Here is a 25336-nt window from a genome sequence, read left to right on the forward strand (position 1 = left end):
AGCACATCAGTCTTTATTGAAGGTGTGTATTCATGAGAGAGCATGATAAGTATTCTTCTGTGTGTGTGTGTGTGTGCGTACCTGCTCCAGGGCGTAGGCGGAGTTGAAGACGGCGGAGCTGGAGCTGCTGGAGGCGGAGGCGGAAGACTCGGAGCTGCCGGACGGCGTGCCGGTCCCCGAGCTCTTCACCGTCAGGCTCTGCTCGTCACTGAAACCCAGCTGGGACAGCAGCTTCTGGTCCCTGTTCATGGTCAGCTGCACAGACACCCGGGGTCACCGACACCGTCACACATAATCAACAAGACTCTCTGGAGGTAGATCCTCAAATCTCTCATCACACACACACGCACACACACGCAGATACACACATACGCGCACACACACTTACAAGCAGACAAACACACAAACAGATACACACATGCATACACACACTCACCACACTGTCGTTGGCGAAGATCTGGACGTTGTCCACGGGGCAGTTGAGGTGTTCCGAGATCTTCCACCGGATGCTGCCAACCGTCTCGTTACTGTGGGCCTGCAAACAACAACAACAACAACAACATCGCACACACACCAACACACGCACGATTAGTGAGCCCAAGAGGTGCGAGGCGCTTCCGTGTGGGCCCGGCGCGGTGCATGCTGGGAGGGGGCTGTGTACCTCCAGGGTGAAGGTGTCTTTGGTGGACTCGTAGGTGACGTGCAGAGATACGGGGTGGCCGTGGAACGAGGCTCCGTGAGGTAGGATGGTGCGAGGAACTGAGTAGAGGTCCTGCAGAAATACACGCGCGCGCACACACGCGCACACACACGCGCACACATACACACACGCGCACACACGCACGCGCACACGCACACACACAGACACACGTGAATCTCAGCTCCCCTCCATAACCCTCTTATCAAAGCCAAAGTCAATTTTATTTATATAGCACTTGTTCATACAAGCAAATGTAGCACACCGGGCTTTACAGAATAAAGAAAAACAATTTATTGTTGGTACTAAGAAAAATAAAATAAGAAAATAGAGCAGGATGGAACATGCATGGTAAAAGAGAAATAGAAAATAAGAAACAGTAAAGAAAAAAAAAAAAAAAAAAAGAGAAATAGAAAATAAGAAAAGTAAAGAAAATAAAATTTAAAAAAAGAATAAAATAATATTATAATTGAGTACAACTACATGATGAAAGCGAGATTAAAGAGGTATGTCTTAAGATCTCGCTTCAAAGTTCATCAAATACTGGTGTTGTGTCACCGGCTCGCCCCGCCTCTGTGTGATCCATGGGGCGGGCGGCGCTAGGCGCTTACCTCGATAGTGATGACGTAGCGCTCGGCCAATAGCAGCAGCCTCTCGATGATCACCAGCTTGGTAGACCTGGAGGTGGAAAGGGGCAGAGTCGCCGCTGAGCATGCTGGGGGGTGTAGGCCGGGACTAGAGCAGCAAACGTTGCGTACAGGCGGGCTATCGTAATACGCGCGACGCGTCATGGAGGCGGAGCCACGGTGGTGTTCGGTGCAGATGGTCATGTTCTAGTGAATCGTGAGTGTCATTCCAAAGCCAGGGCCTAAAGATTAATTTATACTCAGTCGGCAAGTGTCAAATGACATTTAGCATTTATACTTCAGCGAAGTGTCTGATCACCTCCATGGTAACTTGCAGACGCATGGCTGATTGATCCATGGCAACACACGTGCCTTCTGTCTAGCTATCCAATCACAGCTGTGCGACAAAAGTGACGGCGTCTGCGACATTAGTTAGTGTTAGTGCATTAGTGCAAGACACCCCTGTCCGACACCAAAAAGTGTCGACAGTGATGTCATTTCTATCTGTTGACACTTGTGTCATACGACAAAGTTTTAAATCAGGCTTAAGAGATGGTCTCCTACCCAGAGGTCCCTGCCGTGTACCTGGAAGGTGACTGGACAGACGTGGCCACGGTCGGCATGGCGGTGGCTGTCAGCATCTTGGTTGCCCTGGTAACAGCATGGGTCAAGGTGGGCCCGCCCAGGGCAGAACTGGCCGCCTGAGAGATAGAGAGGGGGGGGGGGGGGTGTATATACAGAGAGAGCTGTATATAGTGTCCATAGCATATAGCGCGCTATATACAGTGTGTGTAGTTGTGTATATAGTGTGTATAGCTATATATAGTGTGTGTAGCTGTGTATAACTATAGCTGTATATAGTGTGTGTGTTGTGTTGTATAGCTATAGCAGTATATAGTGTGTATAGCTGTATACAGTGTGTATAGCTGTATATATGTGCATAGCTGTATCTGGTGTATACTGTGCCTGTGTATAACTGTATATAGTGTGTTTAGCTGTATATATAATGTGTATAGCTGTACCTAGTGTGTATACTGTACCTGTGTATAGTGCGTATAACTGTATACAGTGTGTATAGCTGTATATATAATGTGTATAGCTGTATCTAGTGTGTATACTGCACCTGTGTATAGTGTGTATAGCTGTATACAGTGTGTATAGTTGTATATAGCGTGTATAGCGTAGCTGTATGTATATCTCTATATGTTATGGACTGTTGTCAAGGAGCACTTCCCTATTCCCACTCCACAAACAGCCACTCACCTCAAGTCTTTTGTAACAATCGGCAATGAACTTCTTGTGCAAGGACACGGAATCCTGGAGAGAGAGAGGCAATGACATGACTGACTGACTGACTGACTACACACACACCAAGCACCTGACACACACGGAAGACTTACACACACACGTCTGCACACACACACACGCGCGCGCGCACACACACATGCACACGCGCACGCACGCGCACGCACACACACGCACACACACGCACACACACACACACACACACACACAAACACAAACACACACCTTCTTCATCTTGGGGTTGAGGTTAGTGTAGCTGTAAGTGATGATGAGCTGGATGGCCTCGTTGGCAATCTCCTCGTCAGGCGTCTCCATGGCGATACGCCAGATAAAGTCCATCCCAGCAAGGTCTAGCCGCTCCACACACTATACACACACACACACACACAAACACACGCACACGCGCACACACACGTGCACACACAGGCGCACACACACACACTCACACACAGAATGTTTCATTAACACACAAATACCAAAATGTTGCATTCTTATGCACTATTATTATAAAAGGGAAGCTGTGTGTGTGTGTGTGTGTGTGCGCGTGTGTGTGTGTGTGTGTGTGTGTAGGACTGGGGAGTAGGGACACACACTCACCAGCTGAGTCCCCTGACGTTTCAGGCGGTGGTCACACAGGTTCACGTTCTCAAAAAACGTTTTGAACAGGTTAAACCCTGAAACAACATTAAAACAACACAATGTACGAATCAAAGACATGCTCCCCAGTGCCGACATGGTGTGAAAATCCCCTGGATGACCACCTTGGGTGGGGTCAGTGTTACTGACCGTTCATGGTGATCTCAGTGTTACTGACCGTTCATGGTGATCTCATAGTGTTACTGACCGTTCATGGTGATCTCATAGTGTTACTGACCGTTCATGGTGATCTCATAGTGTTACTGATCGTTCATGGTGATCTCATAGTGTTACTGACCGTTCATGGTGATCTCATAGTGTTACTGACCGTTCATGGTGATCGCATAGTGTTACTGACCGTTCATGGTGATCTCATAGTGTTACTGACCGTTAATGGTGATCTCATAGTGTTACTGACCGTTCATGGTGATCTCATAGTGTTACTGACCGTTCATGGTGATCTCATAGTGTTACTGACCGTTCATGGTGATCTCATAGTGTTACTGACCGTTCATGGTGATCGCATAGTGTTACTGACCGTTCATGGTGATCTCATAGTGTTACTGACCGTTCATGGTGATCTCATAGTGTTACTGACCGTTCATGGTGATCTCATAGGGCTCCAGTTTGAGGATTTTCTCCTTGAAGAGCTGCTGCTGAATGTCACTCTCCAGGTCATGCTGCCCCTTAGTGAACCACTCAAAACACATCTACACACGCACAAACACACACACACACATAAACACGCACTAGGTGAGGCTATATACACTGAGTGTGTGTGTGTGCGTACGTGTGTGTGTGTGCGGCGCGTGTGTGTACCTCTCTATCCAGCTCACAGACGTCAGGCCCGGACACCAGGCACTCCCAGATCTCCTTGGCCCTGTTCCACACCAGGTACAGACTGGCCTCCTGGAGGAAGAACGCAAGGAACCGCAGGTGGCCGTCCAAGTACTGGATGGATGGATAGAGAGAGAGAGAGAGAGAGAGAGAGAGAGAGAGAGAGAGAAAGAGGGAGAGGGAGAGAGAGGGAGGGAGGGAGGGTGAGAGAGGGAGAGAGAACATTCATTTTTAGTCAGGAACTATGACACCATCATTCTGTGTATGCACTGTAATTATGTAGCGTGTTACATTCCCTCTACTAGAGAAACATGTGTTCAGGACACACACACACACACACACACGCACGCACGCACGCACACACACGCACACAGACAGACAGACACACACGCACACACACGCACGTACCTCCTGGTAGGTGTACCGGCCGTCCACCAGTGTGGATCCCGAGAGGCCGGTGGTGCCGGCGGCAGTGACCGCCAGCCGGTGGCAGCAGACCAGGGAGCCGGTGATCAGCTTGACGATCTCAAAGTTCTTCTTCAGGTCCTGGATGATGTTCTGCTGGGAGGACCAACGTTACCATGGCAATGAGGCATCCGCGCGGAAGAGCGACAGGAAGGACAGGATCTGTTTTGACGAAGGTGCGCGTGTGTGTGTGCGCGTAGTCTGCCGCAACGTATTTTTGAGATAAGCCTCTCGCCGGCGCCACTCAATTCCGGCGGCACCGATCAGAGATTCAATCCACCGACGGCGTTTTGCGAGGGCGCCGTGGGGAAAAACGCCCAGCGTAGCACCCAAGCACAAGACGACTGTGTGAGGAGGCTATGAATCGGGTGCAGCCAGACCCTTTTCCAGCGTGAAACCAAGTGTGGAGAAAGCTCTGGCTATGCGAGACTAGTGTGTGTGTGTGTGTGTGTGTGAGACTGACCTTGTCCTGCTTCTGGTAGGTCTGTTTGATGAAGGAGCGTGTGATCTCGTGAAGCTGTCGAAGAGCAGGGACAACCCAGACCGCCTGAGGACTGCTCTGCTGAGAGGCCTGCACACACACACACACACACACACACACACACACGCACGCACACACACGCACACAAATGCAGACACGCACGCGCACGCGCGCACACACACACACACACACACACCAGGTGAAAACGATCATATTCCTGTTGATTGGCAGTGTTAGGAGAGTACAGCTAAACCCACACTGGGACAACTTCTGGGACGTTTGGTTTGGTCAGACGGAGAATCTCAGCTTCATTGGCGTCCGTTTGCCAGTGACCGACCGTGGGCCGGTCTAAAACACCGGTCCATAGGTCAGCTTCAGTCCCAGGGTGGGTTTACTGAGACGTCCCTTTCTGGGTGAGGCACAGACAGAGCCGTAGATGGACGGAGCTCGGCAAAACGCCCGACAGCGACGCTCCAAACCTTGAACGCCGACGCGGAGCCCATCTAAACTCTAGCGGGTCGACCCCGAGTCGTGCCGTGCCGTGTACATCTATGGCTCTGAAAGCCAGGTCTGATTTACAGCCTGGACAGAGGCCCAGAGAGACTGGACATGGGCCTGTCCACCAGCACCCAGTGGTTTGTTCAGACCTCCGCCTCACCCAGACCCAGACACCACACAAGCCAGGGCGGACACCCTCACCCTCAGGACAGAAGAGAATTACACCCCCCCCCCCCCCCCTCCTCCCCCGTTGGAACAGAACAGAAGAGGCTTAAATCAACAGTGTAACAATCATCAATCACTCAGTGAACCCCTGCCCCCGCCCACTGATCCAGCCCTCCTCCGGGATTGGTTGGTGCGCAGCAGTGAGATTGAAGGTGAATGCTGATTGGTCAGTAGGGTATTAAGTGGTGGGGCTTCTCTTACTTTGGCCAATGAGTTGGCTTTCCTCTTGCCCCAGGAACCAGTAAGAAACAAGCTCTGAGTCTCGCTGGGTTTACTCTCGTCCTGAGTCTGAGTCTAAAAACATAAACTTCATTTGAGGACGTGTGGGACAGCGTGCGTGTGTGTATATGTGTGCGCGTGTGTGTGTGTGTGTGTGTGTGTGTGCGTGTGTCACCCAATCGCTTGACAAAAGAACAGAGGAGTAGCTGGGGAGAGCAGAATGTGTGACGTGCATCTATAAATATGGAATTAGACGGGGGAGGCCGCAGAACGCGGTGAGGAGGAGAGGAAAGAAGGGACGTGTGAAAGGGAAGAGAAGAGATGACCGTGTCTTCTGCAGAAGCATGCTCCAGAGAGGGAGAGAGAGAGAGAGAGAGAGAGAGGAACGACAGAGGGACAGGAGGGGCAGGAACCCAAACATCCAGAAACAAAGTTTTATCGTGCGTGACTGTGTGTGTGCGATGCGTTATTCAGTCAAGGACCAATCAGTGATGTTTGCTGGACCGGACCAGACAACACTGTCATATCCCAGTAGTGGTGGTCGTCCATGGTCTTCAGAGCAGAGCAGAGCACAGTAGAGCAGAGTACAGTAGAGTACAGTAGAGCACAGCAAAGCACAGTACAGCAGAGTACAGTAGAGCAGAGTACAAGAGCACAGTAGAGTACAATAGCGTACAGTAGAGGACAGTAGAGTGCAGTAGAGCAGAGTAGAGGACAGTAGAGTACAGTAGAGCAGAGTACAATAGAGCGCAGTAGAGTACAATTAAGTGCAGTACAGTAGAGTGCAGTAGAGTACAGTAGAGCAGAGTAGAGTGCAGTAGTGTACAGTAGAGGACCGTAGAGTACAGAAGAGCACAGTAGAGCAGAGTAGGACAATAGAGTGCAGTTGGGTACAGTAGAGGACCATAGAGCAGAGTAGAGTGCAGTTGAGCGCAGCAGAGTACAGTAGAACAGAGGAGAGGACAGTAGCAGAGTACAGTAGAACAGAGGAGAGGACAGTAGCAGAGTACAGTAGAGTACAGTAGAGCAGAGTAGAGGAGGGCGGACAGCCTGAGAACAGGCGGAGGCCACAGCTACAGAGCAGCTAGTCTGGAGTCAAACGCCACAAAACATGGGCACAGGGGCGGAGTCAGCGCATCGCCTTTCAAATCCAGCTGCATTTGAACAGCCGATCATGAAAAGGGGGACGGGAGTTTCCGGGAGTATCCGCGGCGTGTATATCCGGTGCTACATGTAAATAGAGTCGGGAGCGCAGGCCAATCAAACTCCTCAATCGGATTCTCATAGGTGTCCACGAATGTCATAGCTTGTTCTCAGTTCTCGCCGCAGCAAGAGCTTCTGGGTACTCCGACCTAGGAGTAGGGCTGGGTTAAAAATGTTGTGTCTCAAATGATTCAGAATCGATTCATGAATCCCAAAATCAATCTTTTATTTAATGAATGAATGCATGAATAAATAAAGAAATGAATAGTTCATTAATTCATTCAATGATTCATTCATTCGTTCATTTTTGGAAATCAGTATCGATACCCAGCCCTAGTATTGATGTGTTGCATAACTTGGCAGTCATGTAATTAAGGTTACAGCTAACCTTGTGAATCGGAATCGAATCGATTCTTGAAATTCGAATCGATACCCAGCCCTACCTAGGAGCACTAACAAGGGCGTGTTAACTTTAGACCGACACTGTCATAGCTGCCTGTAGATGGGCCTGACTGGGGGTGTGTGTTTGTCTGCAGTTGGGAGGTGAGAGGGGGAGAGGAAAGACAGGGACAGAGAGAAGAGTGTGTGTGTGTGTGTGTGTGTGTCTCACCTTCTTGATGTCCTCTATACATTTGATGATGTAGCTGCGTTTGACGGTCTCTTTGACGGCGTAGGCGTCACTCAGGATGCCCAGGTGTTCCTCGGAAGCCTGCTGGACCAGGCTGGTGGGCAGGGTGGGCAGGTGGGCTAGCTCCCAGAGCACTTCCAACACCTACACACACACACTCAGAGTTTTAGGGCTGTGTTTAGGTAACAGGGTCCTGAACATATTATCCAGGACAATAGCTATGGCCACACACACATACGCGCGCGCGCACACACACCTTTCCCGTGGTGGCCTCGGAGCGTGCCTCTCTGCCGATCCTCCCGATCAAACTAAGCAGCTTCTGCCTCACACGATCACTCTCCACCTCCCAGCTCTGGAAAACACACACACAGTTATAGAAATAGTAATTCATTATATTTAGAAAGCACTTTTCATTGACATTGAGAGACAATCTCAAAGTGGTTGGTCACTACAAATCTGAAAAACACACACACACGATCACTCTCCACCTCCCAGCTCTGTAAAACGCACGCACGCACGCAAGCACGCACACACGCACGCACGCACACACACACGGTTGGTCACTCTCTACTTCCAAGCTCTGTAAAAAACACACCCACTTCTCTACTAAAATGAACATGTTAATAACCACACACTTTCTACTAAAATGAACATGTTAATAATCACACACTTCTCTACTAAAACACACACGCACGCACGTACACACACAGACACACACAAACACTTGTGTTACTGCCACAAACACACACACACACACGGTGGCTGCTGACCTTCTGAATGAGAACAAACAGGTGGCTGAGCTGCTCAAAGTTGAACTTGACGGCAGCGGCGGCGATGATGGTGTGGATGTTCTCAATCACTGTAGAAGACTGACCAGCCTGGAGAGAGAGAGAGATGGAGAGAGGGGGGGGGGGAGGGAGAGAGAGAGAGAGAGAGGAAGGGGGAGAGAGAGGGGGAGGGGGGAGGGAGAGAGAGAGGGGGAGAGAGAGGAAGAAGGAAAGAGAGAGAGAGAGGGAGAGTGAGAGGGGGAGAGAGAGAGAGAGAGAGAGAGAGAGAGAGAGAGAGAGAGAGGCACACACAAACACAATGTAAAGGTACAGTACTGCTCTATTAACGCGTCACAGGGCTCGAAATTTTATAAACTTAGTTTATTTCTTATTGTGTTTTTATGTTTTGATTAAAACAGAGATAAATAAAGATTAAATCAAATCAAATGTCCGTGTGTGTGTGGGGGGGGGGGTTGTGTGTGTGTGTGTGTGTGTGTGTGTGTGGGGGGGGGGGGGGGTTGTGTGTCTGGGTGTGTATACCTGAATCCTCCAGATCTTGGAGAGCTCGTCCAGGGACAGTTTACTGCCCAGTAGCTCGATGATGCCTTTTATCCTGTCACAGTACTGAGCCTGGTCAATGTTACCTGAAACACACACACACACACACACGCACGCACACAAGCACACACACGCACACCTTCAATCCCTGGATGAGTTACAGTCAAATCATTTGATAAGCAAGAGGGAGGAGAAGAAAATAGGGAAAGGAAGGAAAAATGGAGGGGTGTGATAGAGAGAGGGAGAGAGAGACAGGGAGAGAGATGAGGAGAGAGGTGGGAGTGATAGAGAGAGGGAGAGAGAGAGAGAGATGAGGAGAGAGGGAGGTGGGAGTGATAAGAGAGAGGGAGAGAGACAGAGAGAGAAACAGGGAGAGAGATGAGGAGAGAGAGAGGTGGGAGTGATAGAGAGAGGGAGAGAGATGAGGAGAGAGAGACAGGGAGAGATGAGGAGAGAGAGGTGGGAGTGATAGATGGAGTGTTCCTCTCACCCTCCAGTGCTATTGAAAGGACAGAGTTCTCCACCAGCCAGTCCAGCAGTCTGTCTGTGTCGATAGCATTCTTCACCGTCTTAGACACTGTGCTCTCCTCTATCAGCTTAGTCACCTGAAGACCACACACACACACACACACACACACACACACACACACACACACACACACACACACACACACACACACACACACACACACACACACACACACACACACACACACACACACACACACACACACACACACACACACACACACACACACACACACACACACACACACACACACACACACAACACTCAGCAGGAGGACTGACTGGGACAATAAAGCCTGTGGTATACTTGCTTTTAACTACATGTACGTGCACTAAAGATGGCTGCCGCACGTCTCCTGGGTTCCTGGTGGCGGTTGGCTGTGCAGGTCCTCAGAAATCAACGTGCCGCAGAATACATGCTCGTCTACGCAGACGCGTTGTTGAGCGGCAAGTATACCCCCCCCCCCCCCCCCCCCCCCCGCACGACATCACTGCCCTCACTCCCTTCCTTCCTATTGGGCTGGACAGCTTGACCTCTGACCCTCCCCACTGACCTCTTTGAGGGAGTTCATCTTGGTGGAGAAGTGCGGCGTCTTCAGCATGCGCAGCAGCGTGTCCAGCCGCAGGTCGTCCACCACGTTGACCAGCTCCCGCTGGAAGCGCATGCACAGCAGCTTGATGGCCGACAGCAGGTCCGGTATGCTGACCAGCCGCTGGGACGGGGGGGGAAGAACACGACCCCACGGTCAACTCGGGGGGAAGAACACGACCCCCCGGTCAACTCGGGGGGAAGAACACGACCCCCCGGTCAACTCGGACACTGGGTGGTTGTCGCAGCATTGTGTGTGTGTGTGCGTATAGCGTGTGTTGAGTCAGGTCCATAGCTTGTGTTGAGTCAGGTCCGTATCGTGTGTTGAGTCAGGTCGATTAGTATGTATTCAGTGTTGAACGTTTTGCGTTAACTGCTGTTCCTACCTTGTCCTTCAGATCCTTCTCCTCCAGGTTCTGCACATACGTGATCATCTTGTGGATGACTGGGTCCAGCATGGGCTACAGGACACACACACACACAAATCAGGCATGCCTTTACTAAACGGTCAGTGTGTGTGTGTGTGTGTGTGTGTGTGTATGTGTGTGTATGAGCCAAAGAAAATCCTCTAACCTGTACCAGGCTGGGGTTCAGGTATTCTGCACACACACCGAGCGGCTGGACCAAGGCTGATACACACTGGACAGAATCACAGACACGGCGCCATTTAACACAAACCTGGCCGTTCATAGTGGTGGCGTGTGTGTTCGTTTGTGAGTGTTCGTTTGTGAGTGTTCAAGTAGGTTTGTCATTTGTACAGGGCACGTGTACAATGTACAATTAAATGCTTACTGGAGGGTTTGGGTTAGCGCTTCACTGCACATAAACAGCCTGATGAATAAAATGTGTGTGTTTGTGTGTGTGTGTGTGTGTGAGAGAGAGAGAGAGTTTTCGATAGGGTGTGACGGAGAGCGTGTGTGTGAGAGCTAGGGTGTGAGGCGGTCCAACAACGGAGGCCAGCTGCCTTTTGTCACTCTGTGCAAAATCAGAGGAGTTCGCTGAATGACCCTGTGTCCACTCTCCCCCACAATACTCTCTTCTTTCCATGTATCCTCCCTCCCCCTCTCTCTGCCCCCCTCCCTCCCTCTCTCCCCCCCCCCCCCCCCCCCCCTCTCCCTCCCTCTCTCTCACCCTCCCCCTCTCCCTCCCTCTCTCTCACCCTCCCTCCCCCCCCTCCCTCTCACCCTCCCTCCCTCTCTCCATTTCCCTTCCTGGAGTCTCTTCCTTCGTTGCTCCATCTCCCCTGCCCCCCCCCTCCCCACAGACAAAGTGCATCTCCTCTCTCTGGGCAGCGAGGCTGGGGGTGTAACCGGAGAGGGCCGGGCCTCAGATCTGCTACATCCTGCTTCTATTGAACATGTCAGCCTGATTAACATGCTAATGGGGAGAGAGTGAGTGTGAGTGTGTGTGTGTTTGTGTGTCTCTGTGTGTGTGTAATTGCGCTCAAATCAATGGCTATAGTTCCGGCCAGGTTCTCCACAGGAAGTGTCGGGACAAGGATGCCTCAGACACACGCACACACAATTACGTATTTAGCCATCATGCTGGAACAGGATAGGAATGTATTGCTGCAAGCAGAGGGTCAGGGAAGTAAACAAGATGACCTCTTGCCTGGATAAACTCTCTGTCTGTCAACCCCCCTCTGTCTGTCTGTCATCCCTCCTTCACACCCTCCCTCCCACTAGAGTAACTGTTTCATCACTCCCCTCCCTCACTGGTGGGGCCTACCCAGAGAAGTGTGTGTGTGTGTGTGTGTGTGTTCTTACCCCAATTTCAATCTCCTCTGTGTTGAGCTTGGTCTGGATGGCAGTGAATCCACCCATCTCTCCAAACTGGGGATGAATGGAGAGGAACATGATCATGATGATTTACACAGAAAAGGAGAGGGAGAGACGGAGAGAGAGAAAGAGGGATGAAGCCTGGGTAAGAGAGAGTGGGGGGGGGGGCACAGCTCAGTTCTGGACTCACCCGATTCACCAGGTCAACCAACCAGCCATGGGGTTCCTGAAACACACACAAACAGGTGTTCCGTCATAGCCATGGGTAGCACTCAAACACGCGCGCGCACGCAGACCCAGAGCGTAGGTTTCATTTCCCCCCAGCTGCTGCCCGTCAGTCAGTCAGGCTCTGTGGAGCCACTCAGGGCGCCGCCGTTACGCAACGCTAAATTCCACAAACCCGTTCTTCTGCCCTCTAACCTGGCTGAGGGTTCGCTAGTGAAAAGCTAACAATGTGTACATGGGCGGCGCCGCCACCACACACACACACACACACACATGCATGCGTACACGCACAATGTGACAATGTGTACATGGGCGGCGCCGCCACCACACACACACACACACGCGCACACACGCACACACACACGCACACACACACACACGGATTGCCCATTTACAGAAGCCTCAGTCGATCAGCCCTCAGTTGGCTCGCCTCCTCTTACCTTCTGATACATGCTGCTGGGGGAGACGGCGAACATGCTCTCCTCCCCGAAAACCTCGGCCCAGTTCCTCTGACATGCCTTCATGCGGTTCTTGAAGTGGTACTCGTTGTCTGGGTTGAAGGCCTGGACACGCGGCAAAAGATACCGTCAGACTGGCTCCCTACCGTGTGTGTGCTCGGCGTGAATGTGCTCTCTGATTAACACACACTCAAACATTCCTAAGAAAACGACCCTCTGTCAAATTAGTGAGCGAGGGATATTGCTCGGGCTGTAGGGAGTAGATGACTCGTGAGGTGCTGTGTGTGTGTGTTTGTGTGTGTGCGAGCGTGCATGCTTACCATGGTCAGCACCCCCATAAGGCCCACGGGTATGGGGTCCTGCTTGACCCTCTCTGCCACCAGCTCGACCAGCAGCATCAGCATGTTGTAGATCCCCTCGTGGATCTCCGTCCCCCATTTATGGACCGCGCTACTGGTCAGCAGCTGTGGACGAGAGGTGGACAGGATGTTCGGGGGGGGACGAAGACGGTAACGGTCGATATATAAAAACAAAACACACCGCGCGCTAACTCTGTGTGTGTGTGTGTGTGTGTGTGTGGGGGGGGGGGGTTCGTTGAGGCTGACCTTCTTGAAGGCCTCGTGCATGCAGCGGTCCATGAAACGCTTACAGTTCTCATCTGCATCAGCCAGACCTGAGAGAGGGGGGGGGCAGAGAGAGAGAGAGAGGACAGAGAGGGAGAGAGAGAGGGAGGGAGGCAGAGAGAGAGGAGAGAGGAGGGGGAGAGAGAGAGAGGAGAGAGGGAGAGAAAGAGAGACAGAGGAGAGAGCGGGAGAGAGAGAGGGAGAGGCAGAGAGAGGAGGGGGAGGGAGAGGGGAGATATGGAGAGAGAGTTAGAGGGGAGAGAGAGAGAGATAAGTTACACATAAGGTACCATCCCTAATCTCAAGTAAGGATTTGGCCCTGAGAAGGTGTGTGTGTGTGTGTGTGTGTGTGTGTGCGAGCGAGCGCTAAAGCAGCAGTGCCTAGAATAACTCAAACTGTGAAAACATAACCTACTGCCCACACATTAACTGAGACAAACAAATGGTTTGGTGTAGCTTTTGAAGTTCAAAGCACAAACACTCATCCCCCGCAGCAAACACACAATAACACCTCAACAAACTCTCTCTTACCAAGTCTGGCCAGACAGGTGGACGCGATGAGGCACTTGCCCAGTGACTCCTCCCTCTTGTAGGGTATGGACCAATGATCCGTGAACACTCTGCTCTCCAGCTCATACAGGTTGGTGGTGGGGAACTCCATACTGCCGCCAGAGCAGTTCCCATTCTCGTCATTAGTCCTCTGGAACGAACACACACACACACACGCACACGCACACAAACACACACAGGCAAGGGCTTGAGTCCTACAGCATAAATTAATCAAAGATTCCACCCTGCCTTCCAGATCACTGGACTTGCTGCCCAGGCATCTGGTTTGAGCTGCTGAAAACCAGCTATACAACTTTGTGTGTGTGTGTGTGTGTGTGTGTGTGTGTGTGTGTGCGCGCGTGTGTGTGTTTCCCGGGCAGGGTCAGTAAGGGCGACGAACGCGCAAGTCTCTGAGGAGAAGTGGCAGGGCGTTCGAAAGTCATCCCCTCTCTTGTCCGACGCCCTCCCTCGTTCTCCGGTCGTCTGTATTCCCTTCCTCCTCTTCCCCTCTCTCTCTCCCTCTCTCTCTCTCTCTCTCCTCTGCATCCTAAACGCCAGGCGCTCACTCAGCTGAGACAGATGAGCCACTCTGGACGGCGGGTCACCCTGCTGCCATTGTAACACCGTGCTCTTGTTGTTGCTAGAATTAGCCGTCTGGCTGGTAAGAGAAGGCCGGGGGGTAGTCGCCATGTGTTTCGGAACTTTTCAGAGAAACATGAGTCCCAAGTCAGTCACGAGTCCCCACATAAGACACGAAACGTAAACCCTCTGGTGAATTGTGCTCGTTCTGCAGTCTTGCGCGCTTCATGATAGTCTACAGTCGACCTCACGGACACACGTGGGTTGTTTAATTATTTACATGATATAGTGAGTTGGTTACATATTCATGATACGCGATTTGCATCACGACAGCCATGATAAATAAGCAATCACTCTGGTGCTGCTCGAAGCGAGTCCAATCACAGCTCGAGACCCACGTGGTCGACTAAATGTTCTCAAATCTCCCTGTGATTTACATACACGGTTTAGGATAGAGTCTGAGTCATGAGCACAGACACAAAGTTAGGATTGGGCATTGAGCCTGCTGCACCTGCCGTGACTACAAAAAATACACACCAAGAATATAGGCTTCGCTAACCTGCCATCACATCATATCACTACCAATGGAATCATAGACACCAAAGACTGACGGTCCAGGTCCAGACTGACGGTCTCCACATAACAGCATGGACAACTGCGAACTCAATCAGGACATTTAGAGCTGCAAACCAATACAGGTCCCAATATCGTATACATGATGAGTGATTGGCGGGCGGGGGGGGCAGCGTCAGGTTTCAGCATTGCCTCGCCTTCGGAGAGATGGAGAGAAATGAGTTATGGAGGGAAGGATTGAGAGATGAGCCGCGCTGTTCAACGCTAAGGTCAAAGGCAATTCGGGGAAGAATTCGGGGCGGCTGTACCTCAGTTGGTAAGAGTGGGTCGTTCAATGATCGAAGGGTCAATGGTTTTGAATCCCAGCTCCGACTGTCCACATGTCGAAGTGTCCTTGAGCAAGACACCTAACCCCAAAATGTTCCCAATGAGCAGGTTAGCACCTTGCATGGCAGCTGCCGCCATTGGTGTGTGAATGGGTGAATGAGAGGCCATTGTAGAGCGCTTTGAGTGCTGCTAAGGTGGAAAAGCGCTAAGTGCCGTCCATTTACCAAACATCCCATCACTGTCCAATCGGAATGCGCCTCATGATACCCAATAAGAATCCTTCTGACAGGACAACCTCTCCCCTCGCCAACAGCCCCCATCCCAGGTTTCCTATTAAGAAGTGCCTGGTGTAGGGAGGTACTCATCACAGTGTCATCACTTGCAGCGGGCTCATCCTTTCAGATAGCAACATGAACTGCTGCTGGGAGTGGGAGCGTGCCGCGCTGCCCTCGGGGGCATGGTGGCAGCGTGTGTGTGTGTAACGCGCATGTTTGGTTGCTGGGGGCGGAGAGGTAACCGAGCCCCTAGTCTGTTAGTATGCATCCCGCAACACCCCTGAGACCACTACAGAACAGAGACTGCTGAGAGAGAGTGAGTGAGAGAGAGAGAGAGAGAGAGAGAGAGAGAGAGAGAGAGAGGGAGAGAGGGAGAGAAAGAGAGAGCGAGCTGCAGAGCTATATTTAGGATAGGAACATGGGGCCAGAGACCTGTGACATGCCTCCTAGGCACTAACACAGCAGCAGAGACAGACAGACATACAGGTAATTAGCTGGAGGGTCAGGAGAAAGAGAAAGACTGAGAAAGAGCAAGGAAGAGCAAGGAAGGGTAGAGGCTGCGCGAGACGGCGATACGGTCGGGGAGATGGTCTTTTTGAGAGTAGGCCTACTGTGTGTGTGTGTGTGTGTGTATAACAGCCTAGATAGAGGACTCAGCCTGTCCCCCTTTGTGTGTGTTGACCTCATGTCTTCAGCACATTAAAACAGTATTGTCGGTCACAGAGGCACGACCATTTTGAAACTGTGTACAGTGACGTCAGAGATATTTCATTGGGCTTGACGACCAGTCTCCTGGCTCTCTGACATGTTCCCTTCAGAAACAAGGCATGTCTACTGGCAAGTCTGCTGGGGTGTGATGTCGCACCCCATGGCATTCACGATAAACAACAGGTTGTGTTTCAAAATATTTCCAAATGTTTACACATGCTGTGCTCTTCCTGGATATGTCCCGTCTTACACTGTGTCTCGGTTGCTTCAGAGACCCACTGAAGGAACATGCCCTACAGCATACATCCATACAGTATCACATTACAATGACATCTGGATAGGTGACTGGGTAGGTGAAAGACAAGTTATACCACACACTACTAGTCCTGAAGCTTGGTATGTGTGTCAGAAGCAGAACAGTCAGCACTCTGGGATGCACAGATGAAAGTGACATTTTTCTGTAAATGACTGACAGGGGTCATCCAGCTTTTATGTTCCTTCACCCTGCCTAGAGCTTAAAAACCCTATTATGACTCCTCCTCATCACATCCAAGTGTCCGCACCTGCTCCTCACGAAAAATTAGAATGTACCTGGGATCAGTTACTAAATGAACGACAAGCATACTGACGAGATGAGACTTACTTGAAATCGCTAGCTAACTTAGCTAGCTATATCTGGTAGCTACTAGTAACTACTAGCTAATAACGTTAGTGCTACAAGATCTGGCCAATTAGCTATGTACAACTATCGTTACCTAACACCAGATAAAAAGCGTAGATCACGGTTGTGTAAATGCTAGAAACCTGCTTCTTCACTCACGATGGACACATCTGCCACAGCTATTGCGAAACCACAGCTCGTCAATGAGCTAGTCGGCTAGTAAAGTTACTGAGCTTGAAGGTTGAATAGCTAGCTCGGTGCTAAGCATTGCATAGATCCGGCCTGACAATAAACCTTTGCTTTGGAGTCACATGTATACGTTTTGACAATGGCTAGCTCGCTAGCTAGGCTACAGAATTAGCTCCTTATTGTATGCTACTGTGCTGCGGTTTGCGCCTCTTGCACAGCAGCACTGATTCGGATTCCCCTCCCCCAAACATCAGCCAGCTAGCTAGCTAACTTAGCCTGCCCGCGCATGCCTCATTAGCTAGCACGCTAACTATCAAACGTTATCTATCTTTTACAATGTAGATGCTATGTGTGTCTTAGCACGCAAGCTACAGACCGGGATTACAACGCACAACGTGACAGCTAGCTAGGAAACTCGTAAAGTCATCGCTGGGTTTTCTACCGGATGCATGTTAGCTGGCAGCGAGTTGCCGAGTGCATGCCGCGGGTTTTCCCTCTCGCTTTGACAGCCAGGCAGGGCGCCTGCTGGGGCTGAGGAATGGGCGAGCCCTCCCGACTCTAACGTTAACGTTACTCATCTAACGACATTGGACTGCAAAACCAACCACACTGTCAAACCTTACCTCGCTATCCACTACATCGTGGTAAGCAGGCGGTGGGTCAAACCCTCCTGTCCCAGTCCGCCCGCTGTTCTCCCCATCTCCACTCGACCCGGGTCCCGGAGCGGGCCCGCTCTCCATGGGCTCGTATCCGTACCCGAGCCCGGGGCTTTCGTTTGTTAGAAGCGCGACTGCCTCGTTGATATCGTTCTTTGCCAGGCGGAGGGCCTTCCTGATTGCAACGGGGTCTGGGAAGCCCATGCAGAGCAGCGTTGTCATATGCTGCTCCTCCTCGGTCTCCATGGTTCGGGTGTCTCGGGGTATCTCAGACTGTGTTAATAACGGGATGTACCGCACAGCCCTGTAGCCGTGCACGCCGCCATGTTTACAGTCCACTGCCGCCTGTCACGATGGTCACGATGGATTCCCACCACAACAGCGCTGGACGTTTCCGCGGATGCGTAGTGCGTCACCCAGACGAGGCATGCAATTGATTGGCTTTTTCTCTCCTCCTCTGTCAAAAAGTTTAATTTGTACAATACCTAAGTGAGTATGATTATTACAATGATTACACTTATTTTAAGACTTCTAGATGTAAACAGAATGTGTAGCTAGTCAAGCAGAAGCAGCGCTGCAGTTGGTCCGTTGCAGAGAAAAATAACATAATGCATGCTGACCTTATTCCTGAAAAGTCCCAATAGGTGATGGCTGCACAAAATTTCCCCTGCGAGGTTGATGATTTTGTGAATGTAGCGGCGGAAACTTCAAAAAGCACCTGTCAAAAAAGGGTGTGGCTCGCTGGGAGTAGGGGAGGGATGGCGCGCGGGTGGGGGGGAGGGGGACGTCACGTCCCTGAATCATGTGACTGGCTGACTGGGAAAATGGCAGCGACGGGGGAGGAGGCTGCCGCGATGGACAGCATCTCCAGAGTACCTTTGGCCCATCCGACTGCGCTGAACCTTACGGGGAGCACTGGCGAGGCAGCACCGGAGAATGCAGCAGAAAGTCTGGTACCAGCGCCCAAGAAGGCCAGCACCAATAGTGAGTGTCGGCAGTTAGCTGCGCTATTAGCTAGCTAGCTAATAAGCTAACGCTATTAGGCCAACAATGTACTGCCCTCCTGACCACAACTAGCTAGCTTCAAACAGCTAGCCAGTATGTGAGGCGAACTGTATAGATGGGACTAGACCACAAGTTAAAGAGGGCATTGCGTGGATGTCGAAAAGGCTATAATATATAGAAAGCTCTTAGTAAACAATTTTCTTCCAATATGACAGGAATGTAACGTGTCTGTCTGTCTGTCTGTCTGTCTGTCTGTCTCTGTCTGTCTGTCTGTCTGTCTGTCTGTCTGTCTGTCTGTCTGTCTGTCTGTCTGTCTGTCAGTCAGTCTGTGTGGCACTTGAATGAGACTAGACAACAAAGGGCTTTATAGAGGGCATTGTGTTATGGAAAAGGCTGTCATTTATAGAAAGCTCTTAGTAAACAATTTTGTCCCAATATGACATGAGTGTAACCCGTGTGTGTGTGTGTGTGTGTGTGTGTGTGTGTGTGTGTGTGTGTGTGTGTGTGTGTGTGTGTGTGTGCGTGCGCGCGTGTGCGCGCGCCGCTTGTAGGTGACGGAGGAGTGGAGACAGCCGAGGAGGCCACTGAACCGGCGGAGCCTGACATCAACGAGCTGTGCACAGACATGTTCGACAAGATGGCCGTGTTCCTCCAAGGAGAACTCACAGGTCTCTGGCTCCCGTGTGTGTGTGTGTGTGTGCGTGCGCGCGTGTGCGCGTGCATCTGCATAACCTGTATCAGGCTACAGAACATGCCCGATCTGGCAGTGACACAGTCGAGGTCGGACCGGCTTCTGTTGGGGGAATCAGAAAAGCTCAACTTCCTCTTTCCGCTCCGTTCTGTTTTCGGTTCCTCTGCGCAGCCACCTGCGAGGACTACCGGCTGCTGGAGAACATGAACAAGCTGACCAGTCTGAAGTACATGGAGATGAAGGACATCAGCATCAACATCAGCCGCAATCTGCAGGACCTCAACAACAAATGTGAGTGACCTCACACACAGGGGCCGCTGCTACAGGGCTGCTAGCCACACACCAGCTATACGAGGCGCGCTCACATTTCTGCTCTCAGTAAACCCTGTGTGCCCCTGCTGGTTTGGCATCGCTGCTATTTTCGTGTGTGTGTGTGTGTGTGTGTGTGTGTGTGTGTGTGTTTCAGATGCCAGCCTGCAGCCCTACTTGGACCAGATCAATCAGATTGAGGAGCAGGTGTCTTCCCTGGAGCAGGCCGCTTACAAACTGGACACGTACTCCAAGAAACTGGGTGAGACACACAGACAGATCGGCTGTGACACACACACATACAACACACACACACACACACACCATACATCCACCGAGAATGGCCTCACATTCCAGCTCTATATTTATATCAGGGCCGTAAGTGGATATCTCCCCCCTGAGAAACAGACTACAGTCTACAGAGCCTCTGGTAGGAGAGGATGTTGTTGACCACATTATCAGTAGAATACTTCATTGTTTCCCCATGAACCAGACTGTCCTGGTCTGACCATTGTTCTCTCTGTTGGCCAATGCTGCTGCATCTGGGGAACATCGCTGAGGGCTGAGGGGTCTTCCCTGTGTCTGCGGTAGCGTGTGTTAGCGTGTGTTAGCATGTGTTAGCAGTATCTATGAGATATGGGCTAATCATAGTCCAGCACAGTCTGGAGTTTAACCCTATCACGTTTCCATACACGAGTCCCACCAGTAGATGGCGCTATAAGACTGCAGACACTCAGGCCCTTTCATTTATTTTCATTCAACTCTCAGGACCAGGGTGAGGGAATTGATCCCCCCCTCCCCCCTCTTTCTCTCCAGAGGCCAAGTTCAAGAAACTGGAGAAGCGGTGATGAGGAGCAAGAGGAAGGAGAGGAGGAGTCAGGGATGCCTCTGTCCTGCTAGCCCTGCCCACCCAGCCCTCCGCCTCCCTGACCCCTCCTGTAGGACCACCTGAATCACCGGAGGACGCAGACCAAGACGCCAAACAGGCAAACCTCATGTGTCATGTTAACTCTCATTGGGAAGCTCATTGTCACAGCTTTCAAAGCTTTGAATGAGATCAACCTTTTGGGTCGGGTTTGGGTGAGTTCGACCAGTTTTTACTGACAGCGACATGAATCTTTCAACACCAATGATGGTCCACGATGTACATGTGCACATGTTTTGTGTTTAATTAGCAACATTCCAGGCAACCGTCATGAAACCTACGTTAGAATAACTAAACCAACCTGTGGCCGTGCACAGAGCCCCGCCCCTCTGTTGTCCAGCTCTCCGCCATTTTACCTGCTCAATACAACAAAAGGCAGGGCAGTTTTAAGAGCTGTTGAAATGCCCCAGAAGTGTAGAAAAAAACTAACTTGTCCAGCTCCTACTTATCTCATGCTGCTGAGGTAGGCTCTTTCACTATGAAAGGTAAACAGCTACATATACACTTTTTGAAATACATATTCGCTTCTGTAGATAAGGATCTTTGACTTGTGCGTATGGTACATTAATTAATGTATTAACATTGAACACTTGTTTTTGACAAACCGAAAAATAAATGTTTGAAGGTTGTGTGCCTGTACCTATTCAGCCAGCAGATGGCAGCCAAGTTCCACGTTGATGCACGAGATCAGTGGTGTCATGTTCAGCGCTGGCCTCCCAGCGGCGTGTCTTATGGTTCAGAGCAGTGTGACAGATGACCTGCGCTCAGCAGTTGCTTAACTCCGAGAGGACAGCCGTGTTGACGATGCCCCGCCCCCTCCCTGTTGTTGATTAGCAGATCATATCTGATCCCATCGCCAGGGGCAACAGATTAACTGAGCAGATAGGACCTCCTGCTGTGCTCTCCCGTGTGTGTGTTTGTGTGTGTGTTGGGGCTAATCTAAAGCAGGTCTCTGTCATTAGGCCAGTTGAGGCCCCCGTTGCAGTGGGAGCTCATTATTCATACTGTAACATTATTTGCCACTGCACTCTGTGGTCTCTCGCCCTTTCTCCCTCTCTCTTCTCTCATGGCCGAGAGGCAGAACATAAAACCCTGCTTTACTCTCTCAAATCTTCGGTAACTCTGTTAAATGCTTAAATGTCCTGTTTTCGGAGCCCTTCCATGGACGCGCCGGCAGGCAGGCAGGGTAACGCAAGACAGACCCCTGCTCCGGGAGGAGCACTCGGTAATGGCAGGCAGGCCCGTTCTCATTGACCAACATGAGGCACTCTAGGGGCTCTAGGACTCCGTTAACGAAATCCACTTTAAACCTCTCACTGTATGCCTCAGAATTGAACTGTACTGCTGTTTGCCAGGAGCGTTAGTCATCGCCTGGGTGAAACGGGACATGGTGGGTACCGGGGCGGCGGGACAGAAGCGTGTCACGTCTTCGTCTCTGGTTTTTCTCCCTCCGTCATCCCAACTAGTCATCCGCTTCATCATCCCCTTCATCCTCTCTGTCATTCAGTTCCACGGCGACTGGGAAATAGGTTAGAGAGGCATCTGTTGGGCACAGTGTTACTATAACACACACACTAACACACACACACACACACACACACAAATGAGGCATGGATACAGAGGATGAGATTCATAATATTATCTAAAAGGCCTGTATTCTCTGTATCACAGCGCCAATCCGTTCTCTGGACCCTTTCTCTGTTGCTGAGATGTTTCCAGTTCAGGCCTAATGAGGAAAGTGGTCCCACGTGTGGCTTGGATGTTGGGTACGTGTGTGTGTGTGCAATAAACTTGTGTGTTTCTAAGGAAGTTTCAACTAAGCATCCTCCTGTCATGCCAATGCAGGACTAATGGTTCCATGGTTTTGGTAACTACAAAGATTTTTTCGTTGCTCATATGAAATAGATTAGATTAGGCTGTGCATGTGTGTGTTGGAGGCTATCTCAAACTATTTTAAATCACCAGCGATTAAAATGAAATTGCACAGAGAGTGTGAGTAAGAGAAAGGGAATGTTTTACTCCCCACTCTCTTAGTCAAATTACTGTATCAGTCTATAGCAGGTTGGCGTCCCTCTGTAATAAGCCAGAACATGTGTGTGATTTGTGTGTGTGTGCGTGTTTGTGCACGTGCGCACGCGTTTCAACTAGAAATCAGCTGCCATCAAAAGGCAGAGAGCCGCACAACTGCTACTGTTGATTGTCTTGTGTTTTCATATTAAAAAAGCGTGTTAAAGATACAGAGCCCTGAGGTATTTATGCATTTCTCGTACATACCTGAATGACAAACATATTTCTGCGGTGTTCTGTGGTGAGGATCAGTGTCATACAGATGTGCCCCTGGGGGAATCAGTGTAACGTGACACACAAACAACAAGCCCTCAACGTCCCAAAGGTATCACACGGGAACACAACATGCTGTGTTCATAACCCTAACACGCTTCCATCGGCCTCTTTCTATCACACTGCTTATTGTTCTGCCTGGACAGCTTTGGCTGTGTGTGTGTGTGTGTCAACATATTTGACTTAAGAAGGGGAGAGAAGGCTACACACACACACACCTGGTTCTGATGTGTGTCACTCTGGGCTCCTTGTCTCCCTGCTGGTTGTGTGGGTTATGTAATGTTTTCCTCCATATAAATTCTAATTGAGGATTTCTCAGCTGGATTCTATGGCCAACAGGTCGTTTATAGCTGATGCCTCTAGAGCAAGCAAACAAACGGTCTCCTTTGATCCTCTAGGATGGTCTGTTGTTGTAGCTGATGCTGGGAGGAAGAGGAGCCACTGAGATGCACCTTCTTACTGTACGGTCCTAACGCATGCGCGCACGGTTTCTGAACCTCTATCACACATTTAAACTTATAAAAGAAATATGCAGCAACTCTATTGAATTGGCCTAAGAGATCCTGGGATTTCGATTTTTGGAATATCAGTTTAAGCGATGCACATTCTTGGTACTCAACGACAGCAACTCTCCCCAACTTTTTTTGTGTGTGGAGAAAATAAGCTGCTCTGACTGACGAACCGACCACCACAAATCGTTGCCCGGAAATGTGATTGAGAAACATCAAACAGCACGTCCTTCAGGAGAAGAGGAGCCGCGTTCTCCCAGAGCGAGCGAGTGAGCGCAGAGGCCCATTTACAATAGCAGGGCGGCGCGCCACACCACAGGGTTGTGTAACCGACAGGCCCGGGACGCTGGGAGAACTCACTGGTGTTGGTGAACGAGGAAAACAAGGACATTCATGTCAATAAGACCCAACCGCATTTGTTCTGCGTTTCACGCCCCCTGCTCAAGGTTAGCATTCCACTCAGCTGAGAAGGTTCCACACATACGCTGCCCGTCTGTTTCTCCCTCACAAACAGTCCGTCAGTTGGAGGCGGAAGGAACTGCCACTCGGGCTCTCATCCAGCCTGCCGGACTCCCCAACCCGTGCCCCTGTAAAGCACGGCCTGTTTGAAGGTCACAGACGAAGGGGGAAATGTTACGTGTTTACGTGCGTTTGAAAGCAGGCCGTAGATCTGAGATTTTTGTTTTCCACAGCAAACGCAAGCCACATGTGAGATCTGAGGATCTGAGTGGAACTTCACATACCTTCTCTGGGAAAGGGATGAGGGAGCCACATGAGGTCAAGAGCTGCAGCACCTTCACTCACTTAGCCCTGGCCACTCACATCGACGTGTTATTCTACACACCCACCCACCCACACGTCTCTCTTACCATATGAAAGGCTAATGTGCTTTGAAGACTTTGACCAGCACTATATGAATCCAATCATTTATATTTAGTATCAAAGATGTCCACACCACTAGTCCATTATTGTAGGGGAAAATGAGAACAGATGGGGAAACTGTATGAGGGAGGGAGAGGGAGAGACGGATAGTGTGACAGAGCCCTGAATCTCTCAGCAGGGTATTGGGGTCAGGCTCTGGCTCCAGCCCCAGATTGAGCCCCTCTCCTGGGGATGGAAAGAGGAACCTTCCCCCCCCTGCTGCCCCCGGGCTGGAGGACATCCCCAGGAACACAAGGCCAAGCTCCTTTGAGGGTTTGGTCCCACATAGTCAGCCATTCTGGAGTGCACAAACAGTTGTTACTGTAAACGAATTAAAAACGTTCCTTTGTGAAAATTCAAAACCTCTCCATGTCTTGGATCATTTTGTGAGTGTTTTGATTTTCTATTCTGGTCACATTGGGTCTCAAAAAAGATCCCTCTTTCATGCATGGCATGTACTTGGTCCCAGCACCATGTCTAACCGGGCCCAGGTTCAGCCAAGACCACCCTTCAGAACCCCCCCCCTTCCCCAGACTCACAGGCACCTGAGCCACCCATACACACACACACACACACACACACACACACAGAAAGACACCCGGAGGCGTTTGGAACAAGATGTATGAATATCACAAGCCAGCTCACAACAGTCAGCATGGGCCCATGGTCCTCTGAAAGACTCGCCTTGTTACGTTGTTGTTTCGAGGACAGTGTCTGAAAGCACCATTATGGGAGATTGATAATTGGACTGAGGCACAGATCACTGCTTTGTT

At 50.7% G+C, this 25336-nt stretch overlaps 2 protein-coding genes across 3 annotated transcripts in view; one reads left to right on the top strand and one right to left on the bottom strand.

Moving 5' to 3' along the window:
- Positions 1-18168, bottom strand: part of usp24 (ubiquitin specific peptidase 24) — a 36463-nt gene extending 18295 nt beyond the window's left edge. Inside the window, exons 1-28 of one of the 2 annotated variants that reach the window (XM_084444324.1) lie at positions 17831-18168; positions 13878-14046; positions 13329-13396; positions 13044-13187; positions 12706-12828; positions 12231-12266; positions 12029-12094; positions 10836-10901; positions 10649-10723; positions 10228-10386; positions 9636-9750; positions 9128-9231; positions 8591-8698; positions 8077-8172; positions 7803-7964; positions 5972-6064; positions 5030-5137; positions 4510-4659; positions 4084-4215; positions 3863-3974; positions 3226-3302; positions 2854-2994; positions 2587-2640; positions 1909-2024; positions 1309-1375; positions 662-772; positions 437-535; positions 82-255 (exon numbers count right to left, since the gene is read on the bottom strand). In XM_084444324.1, coding sequence (XP_084300450.1) covers positions 82-255; positions 437-535; positions 662-772; positions 1309-1375; positions 1909-2024; positions 2587-2640; positions 2854-2994; positions 3226-3302; positions 3863-3974; positions 4084-4215; positions 4510-4659; positions 5030-5137; positions 5972-6064; positions 7803-7964; positions 8077-8172; positions 8591-8698; positions 9128-9231; positions 9636-9750; positions 10228-10386; positions 10649-10723; positions 10836-10901; positions 12029-12094; positions 12231-12266; positions 12706-12828; positions 13044-13187; positions 13329-13396; positions 13878-14046; positions 17831-18109 — 3204 coding nt within the window. In that variant the 5' untranslated portion in view covers positions 18110-18168. Of the gene's footprint in view, positions 1-81; positions 256-436; positions 536-661; positions 773-1308; positions 1376-1887; positions 2025-2586; positions 2641-2853; positions 2995-3225; positions 3303-3862; positions 3975-4083; positions 4216-4509; positions 4660-5029; positions 5138-5971; positions 6065-7802; positions 7965-8076; positions 8173-8590; positions 8699-9127; positions 9232-9635; positions 9751-10227; positions 10387-10648; positions 10724-10835; positions 10902-12028; positions 12095-12230; positions 12267-12705; positions 12829-13043; positions 13188-13328; positions 13397-13877; positions 14047-17830 lie in introns of both variants that reach the window. The other variant, XM_084444323.1, reaches the window with a different exon arrangement.
- A 519-nt stretch (positions 18169-18687) lies between these two features.
- On the top strand, positions 18688-23015 carry bloc1s2 (biogenesis of lysosomal organelles complex-1, subunit 2; the record flags this gene model as incomplete). The annotated part of the gene is made up of 5 exons (XM_084444050.1): positions 18688-18847; positions 19420-19536; positions 19731-19850; positions 20026-20130; positions 20685-23015. The coding sequence occupies 5 exons, from the start codon at positions 18688-18690 to the stop codon at positions 20714-20716; spliced, it is 534 nt and encodes a 177-aa protein (XP_084300176.1). The 3' UTR covers positions 20717-23015.
- Positions 23016-25336: the final 2321 nt, after the last annotated feature.

This window comes from Borostomias antarcticus (assembly GCF_949987555.1).
Source record: "Borostomias antarcticus genome assembly, chromosome: 10".
In the NCBI taxonomy this organism is placed as follows: Eukaryota; Metazoa; Chordata; class Actinopteri; order Stomiiformes; family Stomiidae; genus Borostomias; species Borostomias antarcticus.